This window comes from Caloenas nicobarica, chromosome 22 (genome assembly GCF_036013445.1).
Source record: "Caloenas nicobarica isolate bCalNic1 chromosome 22, bCalNic1.hap1, whole genome shotgun sequence".
NCBI lineage: Eukaryota > Metazoa > Chordata > Aves > Columbiformes > Columbidae > Caloenas > Caloenas nicobarica.
This window is the reverse complement of record NC_088266.1, coordinates 6,501,342-6,520,085: the sequence shown is the minus strand read 5'-3', so window position 1 is coordinate 6,520,085 and position 18,744 is coordinate 6,501,342. Positions and strand designations below refer to the sequence as shown.

The following is an 18,744-nucleotide window of genomic DNA, read 5'->3' as shown; positions in this document are numbered from 1 at the left end:
CTAAAAATGGGATTACACCTCGAGAAGCAAAGTCACTTAACTGTTCCTGACAGTTTAACCATCAATGTCCAAATTCCTTGGACAATTAAGAGGGAGGGGAGGATGGATTTGAAGAGAAGCTCTTGTAGTCCTAGACAACAGCTGTATTTCTTTACTTCCTCTTCACAATTCTATGAAACAGATAACATTCTATGAAACAGATAAAATCTCGTGAAAATCTCTTCCCTTCCCTCCCTTCCCTGCCAAATCAGGAAGAAAAAAAAAATCAGTTTCCTTATTAAAATAGCTACCTTGACTGCCTCTGGTCCTCTTTTCCATCTTTACAAACATACAGTTCATGAATAAAGACAGTCCCGTGCTCCCAGTGGCCATATGCATATTTCTGGCTTGAAACGGCTATAAAATACTGTAGCTCAAGTAGCCTCCCTTTAACTGGACACATTTTACTTTGCACCTGGAGATGCTAACAGTCCGCCCAGCTCCACTGATGCCAAGTAACATCTCATCACATCCCTTGCTGCTTTCTATTATATTATGCAACTGTGCCCTCAGGTCACAGTCAAATCATACCCACAACATTGAGCACATCTATAAATGTTTGCGTGCTGGGGATTCAAACATTTAGGACCAGAATGGTCTGCTATGTTGGTAAAGTGTGGGCTCTTGAACAACCCGGACCAGAGAATTCCACCCAGCGATCCCTGAACTGATGGCAATAATTTTGCAAGTTCTTTGAGGAAGGAACTGGTCTTGTTGCTTGCAGAGTGCACATTAGATATCATTTCTGATGTGGATATCCCTTAGTGAAACACAAATACCCATAATGAAAATCTTGTTTGTTAATATGGGGTTCCCATATTCAACCTCTACTTAATGCTCTGGTTTGGATCTTAAAATTTACTTAGTATCATACGACATTCAAGGGAAAAAAAAAAACAAGGAAACAAAAAAACCCTGAATAAGCAATCCAAACATTCATGGACTATTGACAGCTTTACTACTGCAGATGGTTAACTAGGCATGGAAAGGACTAATCTAAACCAGACACATCTAGGAAAACAATAAAATAAAAATATTTATGCAGACTATTTTTCTATCAGTGCCAAAAATAAAGAAAAAGAGCTCTTGATAGCAAAACAACATATAGGAGCTTCTAAGTGAAGACGCTATGCAGAAGCTGAGACAATGATGTGATCTAAGGTGGAGAAGGGTGGAGAAAATCTGGTCTTACCAGTAAAGAATATAGGGGATTTACTTCGAATTTCCTCCAATTTTTGAACGAACAAGGCGTTCATTTCCCTCTGTAGGGTGCCCACTTGCCTTCGAGAAGTTTCAGAGCAGCGCTTGGGGAATTCTGGGCTTCCAAGACTTTCTAGACTGCTGGAGCTGGAGGATACAGAGCCATTGCTGGCTGCAACCAAGTTGACAGTGCTTCCATACTTGCCGCCCGACTGGCACTGCCACCGGGGCCGGGTATGAGCCTTTAGTCCATGACATTTAGATTCAACATTTTTCTTCCCTGGGGTCACAAAAGACTGGGTGCTCCTTGTTAGGTCATCGGCAGTTCCAGGGCTGTTGCAAGACTGCAAATCTGATTGCCGCCTGGGCTGACCCCGCACAACCCAGGTTTTGAGCTCTAACCTCTCTTCTCCACTTATACTGCTATACTGCTCCTGGTGAGGTATATCTTTAACAATAGGCCTGGTGGGATGGTCACTCCACTTGCACTCTAAATCTGGGCTTTCTTTGGAACCAATCATGCATTTCATGCAGTTGGTGGCCACTCCAATCCTACCAGAGCTGTTGATGGCACAGCGTGCAAAGACGCTTTGCTTCTCGCTCTGGTGCTCCTGCAGCTGGACCCTGTTCAACCTCTGCAGGGGTTCACTGAAAGCAGCACCCCCTCGAGCACAACTCTGGCTTTTGGCGCCACGAGAGCTGTGGGCCTTACCTTTCAACCCCTTGCCAGGTACCTCCCCACTGGCACCATCTCTGGGAGCTGGTGACAGAGAAGGACTTTCTGGCTCTTGCTCAAAGCGAGGCTGTGAGGCAGCTTCCACTTCACCATCTTCACCGGCCCCCTCAGAGCTGTTGTCTTTGGTGTCAAAAGCAATTTCAGGAAAGCCCTTCTTGCTCTTCTTCTGGCTTTTGGCGGGCGCGCTGGCTGTCCGTCTCAGGATGTGGCTGCTAAAGGAATGTTTGCGATGGAGCTGACCAGCAGCATGACTGTCCAGAGAGGCCTGCTTTGGATTTCTGAGAAACAGGCCTTTTAGACCTAGAGCTTGTTTGCCCTGGAAAATTAAAAACAAGAAAAGCCCTTAATAGAAAAGGCAAGTCTTCTACTTTGGGCACAGGACCTCATGTACAAATGATCAGTCCACATATGCACACACATATGGAGTCTCCTGCCATATTCCTACCAGCAGCGCAAGAGTGAAACCAGTAATAGGACAGAGATTAAGAGTGAAAAAAAATCAGTAACAACAGCTTTGCAAAATTTCACGTCTTCTTTGCTTAACTATGATTTTAGATAAAATTTCCAACCAGGCTTTTCTTTGGATTGGTCATAATCTTCTTACTAGCATATAACTTCTTATGACATAAACATTAGATATTGAAAAGAAAAAGCAAAAAACCTGAAATACTCCAGTCTACGAGGATCTAACTCTGAAAGCTGGAGAGTGTCTCGGTGATTGTCAAAAGCCACAAAGCTTAAGGTATTAATAATGCCACATATTTCAGACTCTTTAAAGTCAAATTGCTTCCTTTTTAGCAATACTGCTTTCTGTGAGTTTGTTGTTTGAACTACATGCACAACAAATGAACAAATATTTTGCTTTCTGCCTCTGTGATCACATTTTGATAATCTCCTACCATACAAAACTTATCCAAAGACACTCATGTATGTTTTCATCACTGAGGAAACACACTATAAACAAGTGAAGTTAGTCAGGGTGATAATACAGTACTTTATATACTTTGGTACTTAATTAAGCGTTAAACATACATATTCACCATCATAAACCTCCCACCATCATACAATTGATTCCCATTTTGGTGAAACAGAGTTTCAGCATTCCTGTGAACATTCCAGGTGTACTTGCCAACTTTTAAAGCAACAGGCTGATGCCTGGTAAAGGGTATGTTGGTTTTGCTCTATTCATAGAACCTTGTACACGTAAATCACTTAAAGCACAGAAAGAGGTATTTCCCTTCTAATCTACTTCTCCTCCTTTGTTCCCTTTATTTCCCAGTTAGATCAGACCCTCTTTAGTAGCTGTGGCATAAAGAGTGAATAAAAATAGAGCACATAAGCCTATGATTGAAATGCAGTGTAAGAACCCATTACAAAATGTGACCAGCATCCCTGCTTGCTGGCACTTGCTGTCAGTTCAATTTTTTCCCTGTGATGTCATGTGAGGTCACATTTCTGCAGTGCCAAACAATGGCACAGAAATGTCTCATTTAAATTACAATGGTCTATCTTTCAGCCCAAAATATTTGAGTGCTTGCTCACACAATTCTAATTTTGCTTTGTAGGACTTACTGGACAGATATTGGCTGCACTGTACAGTAGGCCTGGGTGAAAAGCTGCTTTTATTCCTAAGTGTCCTGTGCAATCTGGCATATGGGATCGAGGTTTATTTGTCTGACACAAAGCCCAGTGGAACCATTCAGAATATTATTTGAGGCTCTAATTGACTGAAGTTTAGTTACTTCATGCCAAGATACTGTGTGAGGAGATGACTAACAAGAGACCTAAATGGCCTTTAAAAGTATATCCAGGATAAGATAAAGAAGGTAGGGATTGATTTTTCCCATACAAGTGAGAGAAAATGTAATTTAAATACTAATACACCTTATGTGAGAGTCAGACTATTGAACAGTCTGCTTGGATCATTCTGGATTAGCTTTCACCAGAAAGCTTCAAAACAAGATTATGCATTTAGTAAGGAGTGAAGGGGAAAAAGCGCTGTGCTCCAATTGAGACAAGTTGGCAAGTACACGAATTCATTGCTACAAAAATCAGACAACATAAATACTTGCAAAACCCAGAAAAACTGTCATCCATACACACACACAAAAATAATATCCAACAAAAATAAAAACAAAGCACTGATGGAATGGGTGATGCGAGTGCAGGGCCCCGGGTATGATTCTAGCTTATTTGGTGCATCTTTGTTAAGCCGGGCACTATTGCTTGAATCAGTGGGGTGATTCAAGAACCCAAAGACAAATCTGGTTAACCTAGGGCGGAAAAAAAAAAAGTTTTAAGGAAGAAACAAAGAGAGCCATTTGGACGGAGATCCAGAACATGTGCTTTCAGCTCTAGTCCAGCTTTTACAGAGCTATTTCATTCTTTAAAGCAGACTTGAAAAACAGCACAAGAGGTTTTCCCACAATTTAGCAAATAATTCACTGTTAATGTTCTTTTCCATGTGAAAGGTTTGAATTATAGTACACCAGAGAAAAGACAGCAGAGACTCAAAGATGAGAGAAAAGAGGGTACAGAAGAACTTTTATCCTGGATCTACTTCATACAGGGAGGGCTCTCTGCTCATCAATGACCCAACAGAACTGACCGTCAAATGTCACAATTCACATTACATGAGTCGAGAAGCTTCAAAATGCTAATAAGGAAACATTGATGCTAATGAAGCAACTAGTTAGAGGCATGCAGGTGTGTGGTGGTGGTCACTACACCTCCCGGAGACAGGAGGAGGTACCTTCAAGGCGGCTAAAAACGCTCTGCTTCTAAAAGTAGGTATTTGGACATAGAGAAGCCCACTGAAATCACAAACAGACAGAGCAAAGGCAGAATAACAGTGAGGATGGATCTCAGAGATATGCACAGCTAGAAAACCACAAGAAATTCTGCAATACACGAATAGACTACAGAAGAGACAGAGACAAAGAAAAGCGTCTCCGGGAAATAGCACAGTCTAGAAAGAGATTTCAGTTAAACACAAGTTAAGGTGAAAAAAAAAAAATCTAAAGACTTTGCTTTAGTAATATCAAGCTACTGAGAGGGTGGAATATCTACAGTTAGAACGAAAAGCCCCAAAAGGTTAATGCTTGCACTAGAATATCTGGATTAATAAAGGATGGGTAAAACCAGGCTGATAACTGTGGTGATTTTTCTGCCCAAGTTTCTGTTAACTGAAAAATCAAAGCAGAACATAATTCAGACAGACCAAACCAGAAAGGGCTGTGTAATATTTGTTCCACATTTTCAGTAGTCTTTATTTAAAAAATATAAATTCAAAAAAAAAAAAAAAGAGAACACTAAACAAACATGTACAAGCTTTCCTTCCAAATCCTTGTGTTTCCATCACGTCAGTGCACAGTGTGGAACTGACCTAAAATGTCTAAAGTGACATTCTTTCCAGAAACAGCCCTTCTTCCTAGAAATACAAAAAAAAGCTTTCCTGGGGTTTACCTCTGTTTCATCCCATAGAAGTTCTGATTAAGATCTAGCAATTTAAAAAGTTGTTTTCCTTTTGAAGAAGAGTTTTTATTCCCCTTACATGAACAGCACAAGAAAAGGAACTTTGGTTTCCTGGCCTGTTCAACGCCGCCTCCTCCTGTCACGGTGCTGATATTACAGTATCGGTTTATTGCGAGTGGATATAAACTGGCTTTGAGATTCTCAAGGCACCATAAGGTTCATAGCTACCTGAATTTCACTAAAATTAGTAGCATAGAAGTAACTAGATCCAGAGCGCTGTGAAGAAAGATTTTGCAGCTGGCCTAGGAAAAGTTTGAGGTTAGGCCTTTACTTTCAGCTTGGAGTTACTCATGTGAATTTAATTAAATTTAAAATGCAAAAGCATCCGGCAGACACAGCCTTTATAGAATAAGCTTTGTAGGCAACAAGCACTCACAGTTCAGGTGTATAACCTGTCATTCAGCAAGGTGCACTTGCTGTATTGGACACAACCATACTTATTTATATAAATGCGTGCATGCTGCAATGAAATAACCTTCCCCTATAGCTCCCTCCAAAAGGCACTGCAAGAATTTATTTTTATAACTTTCCCTATGATTTGCCTTTATCTCCATGTATATTCAGAAAGGTTTCAGGCTACTGTGATAATCGTGGAGATGAAGCTTACTCCAGGTAAACAAATACGTTATAGCCTAGACCTTCACCCACGGGGCTTCCCTGGTGCGACACAAAACCCCGCTGGTGCGCTGCCGTACACGAGCTGTGCTGTGTCCCACGGCCGGCACTCACCTTACCGCAGATGTCATTGATGGCCACATGGACAAAGATAGACGCCTCTTCTATACCTTCCAGGTACACGTGTCGGTAACCTGAAACAGAGCGAACGAAGCTGACAAGGAGTTGAAAGGGATGAAAGAAGAGCACCGAGAGACTTTCCTTTTGTAAACGGCAAGATAAATTAACCGCTATTTTCCCAGCTCCTCCTCTCAATAGGCATCCAGGCTTGTGCGTCACCTTGCCACGCTGTTATCTGACAGTCACACCACTTACAAACTTAACTGCCATTTGTTTATCCTCTTTATTTTATAAAAAAGCTGTGTCCTGTTTTTTCCCATGTCCCTTATTGTTGCTGTCAATCCATGACTTAAACTTGACTTCATTCCATTTTATTGAGACTGTTTGTTTTCAATCTCAAACACGAACATTTTTCTTTACTTTGAAAGAGAAGAAAAACATACACAAAAGAAGCTTTAAGTGAAAGAAGACTGAATTGAAAACAGAAACAGGAAACTGACAAAAAATGGCATTTAATAACCTGGATCTGTCATTAGAATAGGTAACTACCTGTTCTATATTAAGCTATTACTGAGAGTTATAAGACCAAAAGTCTAGTGTCTTTCAAAAACTGATGTGAAGAAAATGGAGGAAAAAGCTGTATGAGATAACAGGAGTAAAGATTCTGTATTTCAGCCTTCTGAGTCCACAATATTTAGCCATCCTGCCTAACAATCTTAACCATTTTTAAAAAAACTCATCCCATAGAGTTAATTGATTTAGTTTTCATCATCATATAAATCAGTAGCAGACCAAGGTAGAGAACTCAGAGTCCACACTCCCAATCTCCTGTTCTAACCAGAAATTTCTGCAGCAGACACGTGCACTCACATTAATCCAGCATTTGCAGCTTCTGTTCTCACAGAAAAAAGCCCAAGCCAGCTGACTTGGGATGTCACCATTTCTGTCTTACCTGGCATCATACTGCTGAACGCAATTGTTCTCTGTCCAATAAAATCCCGCCCGATTGGATCGTGATCCCACACAAGGAACCGAATCAGTGCAATCTCTGGCATGTGGACTGTGAACACCAATGTTTCCTCCCACATTGGGTTAAAACCTCGGAATGAAGGAATGAGCTTTTAGATTTTTCATTCACCAGGTGCAAGAAGAAAGACTGCTTATGTAAGGAATGCCTGAACTGCAATGTCATTCTAGTTTTCCTAACAGTTTGATCATTGTTATTGGAAAATCCAGTGCTCCCACTCACTTCTGCAGGAGACACAACAGCACAAGAATTTCCAAGAAACAGAGTTGGATCTAACTAAAAAAACCCACATAATCTTACCATTATCATCAACTACTCTGGTTTGTTCTTTGAAGCAGTCAACAGGTAAGCCTATCACTTCTACTTCAACAAATGGATCTATGATCTGGAAAACAGAAAGAAACAAATATTGAAAACTTCAGGAAGTTAAATCCCCATCCTTAGCCCAGCCAATGTGGAAATAAACTGTCGCAACCACAGAAGAAAAATGACTAGCTGGCCCATACCTCTCCTCTGTCTCCCAACATGGAATCACGTGGTTTGGGGAGTTGTTGACCACTGATAATTCTTAGAACCAGTTGTTTCTTCAATTGACCAGGGAGTGGGTCTTCAGAATTCGGATTAAAGATACCTGTAAGAATGAGAAGTCACATAATGGGAAGGAAGTGGGGATGACCTTAGAGATAACTTCTGGCTTATTTGCTTCTAGCATCAGAAACACATTTTTAGACAAACTATAATAAGGATCCTCACCCACTCTTCTTGTGCAATAAGTAATCCATTTATTTTGCTGGTTTCTTACCTTGACACATGCAGTTTGGTTTGAGGACATAGCCACAATTCCCATTGGCACTAAATTTGGCCCGGTTCAGTTGCAGCATTCTTCCCTCTGACTGGTAGTTTAGTGCAACTATTAAACAAAAAAAGTGATATTATTTACTGAGTACATTAATAACATTCTTGTTTCTAGAACAGAGTTAAAGGAGAGACACCTAAAGGCATTTTCACATTTTACTTCTTGGATGCAAAATCTTCAATGTTTTATGAAAAAGAATTGTCCTACATAACATACATGGCAGCTTCAGGGAGAGAAGCTCTCCAAAAGAGTCTGAACTCTGAAGTCCTCCTGCATTTGAGAAGTTCATTTATTTCCATTTATCAACAACTGCTTGCACGGAAGACATATGTTTGAGGTAATCTATCTAGGTACCACATAGTAACAAGGAGAACTCAATTGTCAGTAAAGCTGAATGAGTAGAGAACTCATGGTATTTTAAGGGGTGATTACAAAGCTCCTGTTATAATAAAACATCCTTCTTGAAATAAAACAAAAAAACCCCCAAGTTTTCATTCTGCTCACCAAGCTGGCAGCCAGCATTCCAGAACGGCTGGGGATTGTAGTTGCTGGAGTCCACACGATAAGATGATGGGTAGATGCGGGACAACTGATGTTGGTTGAAACGCAGATACTGTGCTGGCTTTTGCTGCAGTATCTGGTGGGCTTTTGTTTCACTGAAAGATGAAACCTGCCAGCTGGAAGAGACTACGAAGAACAGAGAAGGAGATTAGAGGTAATCTTATTTATTTATTAACTAGATAAAGGATTCAAAACTACGTAGCACTAGTTCCTTATAACTATCAAGCATCGTTTGAATACATTTCACTCAGAGGGAACGATGCTTTTCCTTATACTCCAGCAAAATTATTGTGCTTATTGGAGGAGTTATGGTTGGGAAAATGGAGCTGAATATAATGAATGACCTGAATCTTCATTAAGAAGTTTAAAATAATTCTCCAAGATTTTTTGAATTTGGTCAAGGAAAGTATGTTTTCTGGCACTTTTAACTAAAACTTTGTTCCTGTCAAAATAAGATACAGAAAACTTAGAAAGATGACCAAAATATTCTAGAAGTTTAATGCTGATATTTCTACAGATTTGACTTGAAAATCTAAACTTTACGCTTGAAGTACTCCTCAGACCATTCTGCCCAAGAGCACAACTACATCCTCTGTCATTTTCCAGGATGTAGGCGTTGTGTAGCAACTTTTATACAAGCTAGCAAAGACTACATGGGTACCACTACCTGTAGGAATGTTGTCTCCTTTATGGAAGCTGCCACACAATTCTTTAATAAGAAGATATATAGGAACATAAATCTTCCCATTTCTTTGTATAGCAAGTACTTTCAGCAGATTTTAGTTCAACTTACTTTCAGTTTCAACATCATGGATGCCAACAGACTTTGTGTATTTCACCAGGTCAGAGAGTGCCCTGCACAGCTTCATTGTTTTCTTCTGTCGGTTCATCCTAGAAAGATAAAACAAATTTATTTCCCATTAATTAAGGAGTAAACTTTATCTTTCATATTTAAAAAGAAATATAAACAAATAGAGTGTATAAATTGTTTTGACCAAAGGGTGGAGTATCTATTCACATATATATTCACTTCTCAGGTCAAGTACTAACAAAAAAACTTCTTAAATCCTAAAGAAATAGCAAGAAAGTAATGCTCTGATCCTCCTCATTTGCTCAGGTTATCAATAACATCACATCTACCGACCTCCCAAAGAAATCTCCGAAGTGACCTAGTGAACTGCTTCATCTGATTTCTTACTTCTGAAGCCTGAAGCATAAGCAACCATACTTTGATGTCAGGATTTTTAAAGAGGCAATTATAAAAGAAAAAATCAAAATCATCACCTGAATGTTGATGCAACTTCATTTCACAAATTATAAAACAATTCAAAAAAAAAAAAGCTGGGGACCTGATACACTGCAAATCCACCTTAATGGATTCACTGGGCCAGCAGCCAACTGGCCCGTGTGTCAGCTGGATGAGATGGTAAGAGCGCAAAGCACAGACAAGGTTCCCTGTACTTTGCTGATTAGTCTGAACGGCACCAAGAGATCATTCTGATGATCTTGTGGCAGATATCGGATCTACCCTTATACCAGATTCCTGTCGCGTGCCTGCAGCCTTCAACAAATTGGCTTCTAGACCAGCAGCACATCTTTTTAGTGTGTACATTTATGTAGGTATCTCTTTTTAGAAAAAAAATTGCCAAATCACTTGTTAACAAACCTGCTGCCATGTACAGAGCTCCTGGCTAAATTTCCTTGAGAATCCGAATCATCTTCACCCTCTTCCAGACTTGTCGCCTTTTTCAATTTGCTTCCTTTTTTCTGTGCCACAAGGAAATAAAACCGTAATATCACAACTGTCTGATCAACATTTGAGCAGCTGGATCCAATTCTGCTTCGTTATGCCAATGAGTGTGTTGCTTACAGAAAATGACAGCTTTTGTAACGCTCAGTACTGCAGAATAATGTGCATGCATACCGGGAAGACTCAGCCTGAGGTCAGAGCGTTTTTATAAAGGAATCATAAATCCTCAGATAAAAGCTGCTTTTTTTTTTTTTTTTAGGTTAGATCTTGGATACTTTTAGACTTTGAGATAAATTGAAACTATCTGTTATGCACAATTATAACCAGTTATCCAGCCCATCTATTCAGTGAACAATCTGATAGCAAGCAAGCCTCTGACAGACAATGCAATCAAGATATTCCTCTCTAACACTGTGTGCAAAGAAAAGACCTATCCAAGAACACAGTATTTAGTGCAGACATGGTCTACCGAGTGGCTCACCTTGCGTTTAGAAAAACTGCCCATCAATGACCGGCTGTGCCTTTTATTGGTACTGAAGTCTTCCCCAGACTCCACATCATCCTCAAGTTTATTCTAAAGAAACCAAACAAAGAATAATTTAGCAGACCCGAGTGCTACAGACAGCATATTTGAACATGTTCTTTGTTTCCCAGACTGTTGTGGTTAACACCTATGCAAAAGGATTCTTGAAGTGTTGGCCCTGTAGTGGGTCTTACAAGACTAACTGATACATTATGTAAATCATTAGGCTTAAAAGCACATACAAAACTCATGCCATAGATAGTTTTGAGAATCTGATTTTTAGTTCTCATCTAGTTTCAATCCCTAGTTAGTACACCTGCTTATTACTGGCAGATCTTCAATGTTTTTCATTTGCATGCAACAATCTTCAAAGCTTTTTGTGGCTTATTACAAATTCTAAAATGATATTGCCTAAAGTTCATGAAGCATAGTCTGTGGGCTGAGTACATTTTTATAAATAAGCATTAGTATAAAATGAAAATACAAATGTAAATGCACAGAAAGGGAAAAAAGTCCAACTTTCATATGAGCTTTTTATAATGGAAAATAAAATTCTGTTGAAAAGTCATTTCATGTGTACATTTCATGCTCCAATTGCTGTGTGAGCAAGAAAAAAAAGCTTTGTGTATCTGACAGTGATGTTCACCTGGTATCACCATTAACTGAATGAATTCAGTTACGAATCTGAAGCCAATAATATATAATTTATTCAGCAAGCTACCATAATAAATGGAAATGCAAAACACCTCTTCCTCTGAAGTCACTGGAGAAAGTAATTGGACTTTGGAGAAAGAGGTGTTTAGCATTTCAGTTTGTATTTCGAAGGACTGCCATATTTCATTATTCACCTGCAGCAGACTATCCCTCTGCATCAAGTGTGAATCATAAAACCAGCTAAAATTGAAATTTCATTATCAGCAAATTAAACAGAAACTTCTACTGAATGACAAATATAAAAAGTATTCTTGTCTATAATACAGCTTTTATATAAGCAATACAAAGTTTTAATAAGATGTCATGACAAAATATTACAGAAGGGAACACATTTTCTTCTGTACTGAAACAGCCGAATTTGTGGTGGTCAGGGTAGTCATCCAAGAATGGAAAACAGAGCTTCCAAATCTCAGTTCCACCCAAGCCTGACTGAGGACCTGAACGTGGATCTCCCACATCCAGGGTGAACGTTTTGCTACCTGCTTCTTCTTGAGTTGTATTATCCCAGTTAAATTAACCTAGACTGGAGACAGGGACCTAATGCCAAATAGACTCCACATAATTCATCGTGTGACTCACTCTATCCTGTTTTAAGCAAAGTGCTGAGCATTCTTGAGTTTCATTAGTACTACGATAGCTGCAGACACCTCAGGTAAACTGAGTTATCTTTACTGGGGAGTCTCAAAACAGATAGAAAAGCCCAACTTTAGACATCTGCCTTTATTCCATAACAAATAATGCTTGTTTTTTCAAAGTACTGTGTAGCTACAGAGACAAACAAAACAACAATCAGATCTTGAGGGAAGTGAAGTACAGTAGAACATGTTCACCTTCTTACTATCTGATTTTAGACCAGCCTTTCCAGATGATGGTAGAGTGGTAACTGTAAAATTGTTTGGATCTTCACAGTCACGGATTTTGGATTCTTTTATCAGTGAGTCAAGTTTTTTCTTTGCTATATTCTCCACTCTTTTCCTATTACTAGATGCCTACAAACAAAACAGAATCATTAAACTAGATAGTGATTTAATAAGCCTTAGTAATTCCAGAAAGGATTAAGGCAAACTGAAATGTTATGTGCAGAAACAAAAGAAAACAAAAAATATTCTTGATTTGCATAATGTGAAGCAGTTACCTGCTGCTCAGTATCAGACTTAAGGTAAGGTATGGAAGAATCTGAGGCCCTGAAGTAGATGTTAGATCTAAAGCATGAACAGATTGAAGTGATGAAAGCAAAACTAATTAAAACAGTTCTAATTAATCCAAGACCAACTGTTAGCAGAGCTATTCAGATGTAATGTCTGTTAGAAGCCAAGGATGTGCTAACATAGAAATAGTTATTACTGAGATGCCTCCCCATATTGAACTCCTTCACATATGCTGTGTTCTGCAGCACATATTTAGTAAAAAGTCTTATCTGTTCTATTGCGCTGTCCAATACCAACACCATGATGCAATAGAGAATAGAGATATTACTATTTAAAACATTAAAAAAAAAAAAAAATTCCAAACTTGAAACACAACCACTAGAACTTTTGCCAAAAATTTTTGTCAAATCTGTCCCCAGGAAGGTTTAGAACCTAAAAGACTTGAGATGTATCCCAAAGATTAGACACATCCATATTCCAGAGAACTCATGCAAGTTTTCTTCTCACTGGGATGGGAAGGCTTGACATCCATTTACATTCAAATGGTCACTTAACTTACATCTCCATTCATTAGTTTACAGTCATCATCAATCTCATCAGCACTGTCCTCATCAGAAACTTCACCTTCCTCTGCATCATCACTGATGTTGGCTGGAAGTTTCTTCCCCTAGAAGACAAAATGATTACACAAGCAGGTTTAGCATGCAGCTCTTGCTATCACACATAAAAAAAAACATTCAAAGCATGCAACCAGGTTCTTATTGATTGAGAAGACATCTGTTCAAAACCTTAAGTACCAGGTTCTAAAAGACTGCTTTTTGTAAAATTATTTAAGTTGGGGTGTAAGTGATAACCAGGCAGAAATCATAACCATCACAAACAAGAAGAGGGATGGAACAAACGAAGCAGGTTTTCACCTTAACGAGTATTTTTCCTTTAAGACTTGCTGGTGAAGGAAGCTTGGTAGAATCGTCATTGTGCACAGAAGACAGGTCCAGTTTGTCTCCCAGAATTTCTGTAAGATACTGAGCCATCTTCTTCTGCTGAATGACACTGCAATGGTTCTCAATTGACAAGATAACAGGGTACCTGGCAGAGGCAAAAGCAAGTATCATCAACTCCAAATTGCTTTTATAGCATTAAGAAGACAAGGGTTACTACTGTCTGAGCCATTTCTGTAACAGGCATCACCACCAACGAATCCACAGGGGTTGGATAAATCAGTGTGCGCACAGAACTGATACCCCACTGATCTCTCCAAACTGAAAGGTTATTTTTGACAGCCACAGGCTTCCAGCCAGACAATGCCTGCAGGACAAAACTTTCCCAACTGATGACTATAGTTAAATCCCAAGCTTTCCCTGCAGCTGGTTCCTTAGCAGAGTTTGCAGCCTCCCAATAGCTATGGCTGCGACCTCTCCTGGGAAAGAAAACACCCACAAGTCCATTTTTAGCCCTGAGACTCAAAAGTTGGCAGACTGTACATACTCATTCTTGATAAAGGCATATTTGTTGATAGTTTCAATCACATCTTTGAAAAGAATTTTGGAAGTCAAAGTGTATCCATGGTGGACAATCGGTTCACCGTCCGGCCCATCCCAGCAGTCAACTGTAGAACAGAAACAAAGACACCGATCAGACAAGCAACATCTGGGGCCACCAAGACTACGAGACCCTGCAGTTCCCTTCAGCCACCCAGCCAGACACATACCCAACAAGTCCAGATATCAGTTCATTTTCCATAACAGAATCCTACTTCCCTATCAGAAATATCAGACTTCCTTTTCTGTGTAGCATAACTCTGCCATATTTGCCAGTTTGTTTGTCACACACTTGGCTACAAAGCATATACACCGATACATTCTACTGAATGTTAGTATCCTCTCTACAACAATTTTCCTCTTCCTCTAACAACACTACTCTTCAAAATTCTGCCTTATTTCCATGCTCAAGAAATTTATCCATTAAATGGCAAAATTATTTTGTTGTTCTTTTTGAAGAGAAGATACTGTTTTACCAGGCTTTTCCCTCTACCCAATTTCCATGTTTTCTGCAGAAGTCATGAGCCTTCCTTTACAGAGAAACAAAACTACGGAGCCTACCAATGATTCCTTTTTGATCTTTACCTTCTACACAACGACAGCCAGACTGTAGCACCCAGGCGTACATGTCCACCCGAGACTGGGACATCAGCTGATCTCCCATGAGGTAGGTATTATGTGAAGAGGTAATGAAATAGTGACTCAATGGATAACTCATGTCCTGATTCACTTGGTAGTGCTCTGGGTTGAATATGTCCCCTGATGGACTCCGCATGTAATTGGTGAAACCTGTAAACAGACAATACTATAAATAATACAGTTTGTCCTTTTTGTTGCTGTAGCCTTCCTAAAACCAGCCAAAAAATTCATTTCTACATTCACAAACACGTAAGTAAGATATATAAATAACACCGCTACATCCCAACTGTCACAATGCCCAACTGTGATTATTGCTTTCAAGAAATCTCTAGTTACTTTGTCAGCAGAGGTCACGAAAGCATGCTTCTAGACAAATTTCCTTATCATCTCACTGCACATTTACTCTGGATCACATTACTCCTCTCACTAAAGCTTAAAGGATTTCTGAAAATGCCTGCAAGATTGATGCAATGTATTTTCAAAAAGCACAAATAAAGACACATCCAGCCCCAGCTGACCTTCAATGACTGCTGCTTCTTCATGACATGTACCTTTAAAAAAATCTTCAAAGGGGAACCAATTGCCTTTTAGGTTCCTCAGCAAATAATAGATATTAAAAAAACCAAACCAAACCCAAAACCACCAAAAACCAAAACCAACAACCACACCCACCACAACACCACCACCTACTGAAAAGCGTACTCTATACAACATGACAAAATTATATGACCATAGATTTTGCAAATGAATGCAATTTTCGCATAAGCATTTGAACAGTTGCCTCTTCCCTACAAAAGCTCCAGCAGCCACCTTACCATCAATCCCCAGAGCTCCCTCCTTCTTGTTCTCCAGGCACGGTTCAAACTTGCTGATGATTTCCAGGCAGTGTTCTTTAGTCACATTCGTCATCTGTAAAAGCAGCAAAAATGAAATGCTAACTAACAATCACAGCTTCTCCTGGCTCTTTGCTCTGTGTATGGTTTAACAACTGGCGAGATCCTCCAGAGCGGCACTAGGGATTTCCAGTCACCCAGTGAGATTCCCACTCCCGTCAATCAGTGTCACATCCAATTAAGAACCAGAGCGCTCTGTGAAAAGTTTCTGTCCTATTGGCAGCCGTCTGATCACAGCCAGTAAAGAGAGTTCTGCTTTGTAGGTCAAATCTGGTTAGTGTTATTAGGCACACAGAGCATCCAAACAGAACGAGCTTTGTCACAAACCAATGGGATTTCTTCTCTTGCAGGATTAAAGGATTAGTTTGCATTATCGAAGGGTTTTTAGTTTAAAATAAGAGAATGGTTCATCTTTATGTAGCAGACAGAAAAATCAGTTACTAGCAGGGTAACAGAGAATCCGGACATAATGCTCTCAGAAAGATCCTTGAGGAAATCTGCTACTTTAAGGTTCCTTTGTATTGTCAACTGAAAAAGGAAAGAGTACAAAGGGAAATATTTGTTTGTAAATGTTATCATTTATAAAAAAGAGCAATTTATGATAAGCCATAGGGGTTTTTTTACCTTGCAGTGTTTTCATAATTGAATTTTAATAGTATTATTTAATATTCCTGCTATTTACTGTTGATGTACCCTCTAATTATTATCCCTGCTATTATTTAATATTCTGTCCTGAGTGGCCCAGCAAATCTTTTCCAGCACATGCTGTACATGACACATGAAAACACAGCCCTTGTCACCAGAGGGAACTGCCAATAAAGTGACCAAGCTGATGACTGTTTCGGCTACATGAAATCTTTGCTTAGGGGGACATGAAACCACCAGCATAGCTGCTACCAGATCAATGCCTTTTCTGGGGGTAATTTAAAACCTAGTAAATAAATGTAAAAGAGGAAGAAGAAAAAAGCCCTAACCCTTTATTTGCCCATATATTATAGGTTTGCTGGGTTCAAAAGAATAAGATCTGGAACAACAGAAGGTTTTTCTGGTACAGCTTCAAACGCCCAGAATGAACACTTGCTTTCCCTGTACACATCATACGAGAAAGGGCAGCACCAGGGGAGAGAGAAGCCCCACAGGCAGGAGTTGTCCCCATCACTGATTAGCTGAGCTGATTTGTGTCCTGTGGCCAGTGCTCATCTTCCTCTCATCATCTGGAGGATCAATTGACCAACGAAATGGAAACACAACCCACTTATCTAAAAAGATAACTGCCAGAGAGGTGGCTTTTTTATTCATTCATTTCTTAGGCAACTTTTGAAACTGATGGAGATTTATGACTTACAGGCATGCAACTTCAAAAGAGATCATGAGAGGAAAAAGGCAAAGACGAGTCAATGCATTTGTCCCTGCACTGACTGCATCTTGCTGACCAATTGTTTTTCCTCACTTCAGAATCTTCCACAAGTCTCTAGATGAAAGAGCAGAGGATCATTCAGGGACCTCAGGAATTCATCCAGCCTCAAATCCTGCTCAAAGCAGGGTCAACTACAAGGTCACATCAGTTAGTGTTACCTAGTCTGGTCCTGAAAATCCCCAAGGATGGAGGCTGCACAACGTCTCCAGGTCCTACCTTCTGTTCAATCTCCAGGAAGCGTCTCAAGTCATCTGCATCTAGGTAGTCCTTGTGGTTGCTGTAGGTGAGCATTAGCAGGTACAAATCACGTCGTGTTGACATCATCTTATAGAAGGCGCAGAACTCGTCAAAGCCCAGCGTGCCCTGGTTATCATCCGTATCAGCCTCCTGCATTACACAGCGATTCAGGAATGAGACACCCAACTGCCCAGCAACAGCCTGAACAAACTTTAAATAAACGAACTCCTGCATGAGAAAAATTAATGTTGAAATTAAATGCAGCTTGCTGCTGCCTGACATGGCTCCTCACTATGGCCTGCTAGAACAGATTGGTTTATTGAGCTGGTGCTTGTCATAGGAATGCAGCACTGAACTTCTGAAATGTATGCGTTAGTGCATAAGCCAAGAAATGACTTTTAAGGTCTTTTTTGTTCCACAGGGAACCCTGCTTGAAGGAGGTTCTGTCTATAGCAATGAAGACAGCACCTCTTTATGTTATGTAACACCAGAAGATACCTGGTGTAATGCCTTTTTCTATGAATAACAATTTATCTATGACGTGTTTCTGGAGCTCTCTTCAATTTACCAAATGGACTGTGTAGTATCTCTCAGCAGAGTGGAAACAAACCAGCTGCCGAAGTATTTACCACCTCTCCTATTAGGTTTCATGTTAATTCTCCAGCAACTCAATCCTTGTTCTTTTAGAAAACAAAATACATTTTCATTTCTTACCTTAAACATTTGCTTGACTTTCTGCCGGGGTAGGTTCACATTCAGTTTGTGCATTAGCTGGAGTACTTCACTGATGCTCAGGCTGCCGTCACCATTTTTATCTGCCTCATCAAATGTCTGCTTCAACCACATTGAACAGGAGTTAAGGAGCAGCACAGAATATCAAGGGATATTACTGAACATAATGTATAGATGATTTTTTTGTGTCAGGAAAGATTGTATATGAGGCTGGGGTTGAAAGAAAGTTCAAGGTAATATACAGCTCTACTGATCTTATCTCAGTAACAGTTTCCAGACTTGCTATGTTCAACGTGCAACACATGCTATTTACCCAGACTACTGCACAGAACTAATTTCGGAGCGAATTGCAATGTTGCATCACACTTTGGCTTGCATAACCAAATGAAATGGACAGATTTGGAGAGGGAATAATTGATGAAAGAATATACAATCCTCTTCAAGAACTCCTCTCAGCCTCTG

General features: G+C 39.8%; 1 protein-coding gene across 1 annotated transcript in view; it reads right to left on the bottom strand.

Annotated features, from left to right (window-relative positions):
- The window catches only part of PLCH2 (phospholipase C eta 2), a 50,766-nt gene that overhangs the window by 3,997 nt on the left and 28,025 nt on the right, over window positions 1-18,744 (bottom strand). Inside the window, exons 4-21 of the mRNA XM_065649838.1 lie at window positions 18,265-18,394; window positions 17,530-17,700; window positions 15,819-15,912; window positions 14,950-15,153; window positions 14,312-14,432; window positions 13,741-13,912; window positions 13,383-13,490; window positions 12,506-12,664; window positions 10,920-11,012; window positions 10,355-10,455; window positions 9,482-9,579; window positions 8,632-8,814; window positions 8,074-8,181; window positions 7,778-7,902; window positions 7,572-7,656; window positions 7,197-7,343; window positions 6,239-6,318; window positions 1,952-2,291 (exon numbers count right to left, since the gene is read on the bottom strand). Of these exons, the coding sequence (XP_065505910.1) occupies window positions 1,952-2,291; window positions 6,239-6,318; window positions 7,197-7,343; window positions 7,572-7,656; window positions 7,778-7,902; window positions 8,074-8,181; window positions 8,632-8,814; window positions 9,482-9,579; window positions 10,355-10,455; window positions 10,920-11,012; window positions 12,506-12,664; window positions 13,383-13,490; window positions 13,741-13,912; window positions 14,312-14,432; window positions 14,950-15,153; window positions 15,819-15,912; window positions 17,530-17,700; window positions 18,265-18,394 (2,519 nt within the window). The remainder of the gene's footprint in view (window positions 1-1,951; window positions 2,292-6,238; window positions 6,319-7,196; window positions 7,344-7,571; window positions 7,657-7,777; window positions 7,903-8,073; window positions 8,182-8,631; window positions 8,815-9,481; window positions 9,580-10,354; window positions 10,456-10,919; window positions 11,013-12,505; window positions 12,665-13,382; window positions 13,491-13,740; window positions 13,913-14,311; window positions 14,433-14,949; window positions 15,154-15,818; window positions 15,913-17,529; window positions 17,701-18,264; window positions 18,395-18,744) is intronic.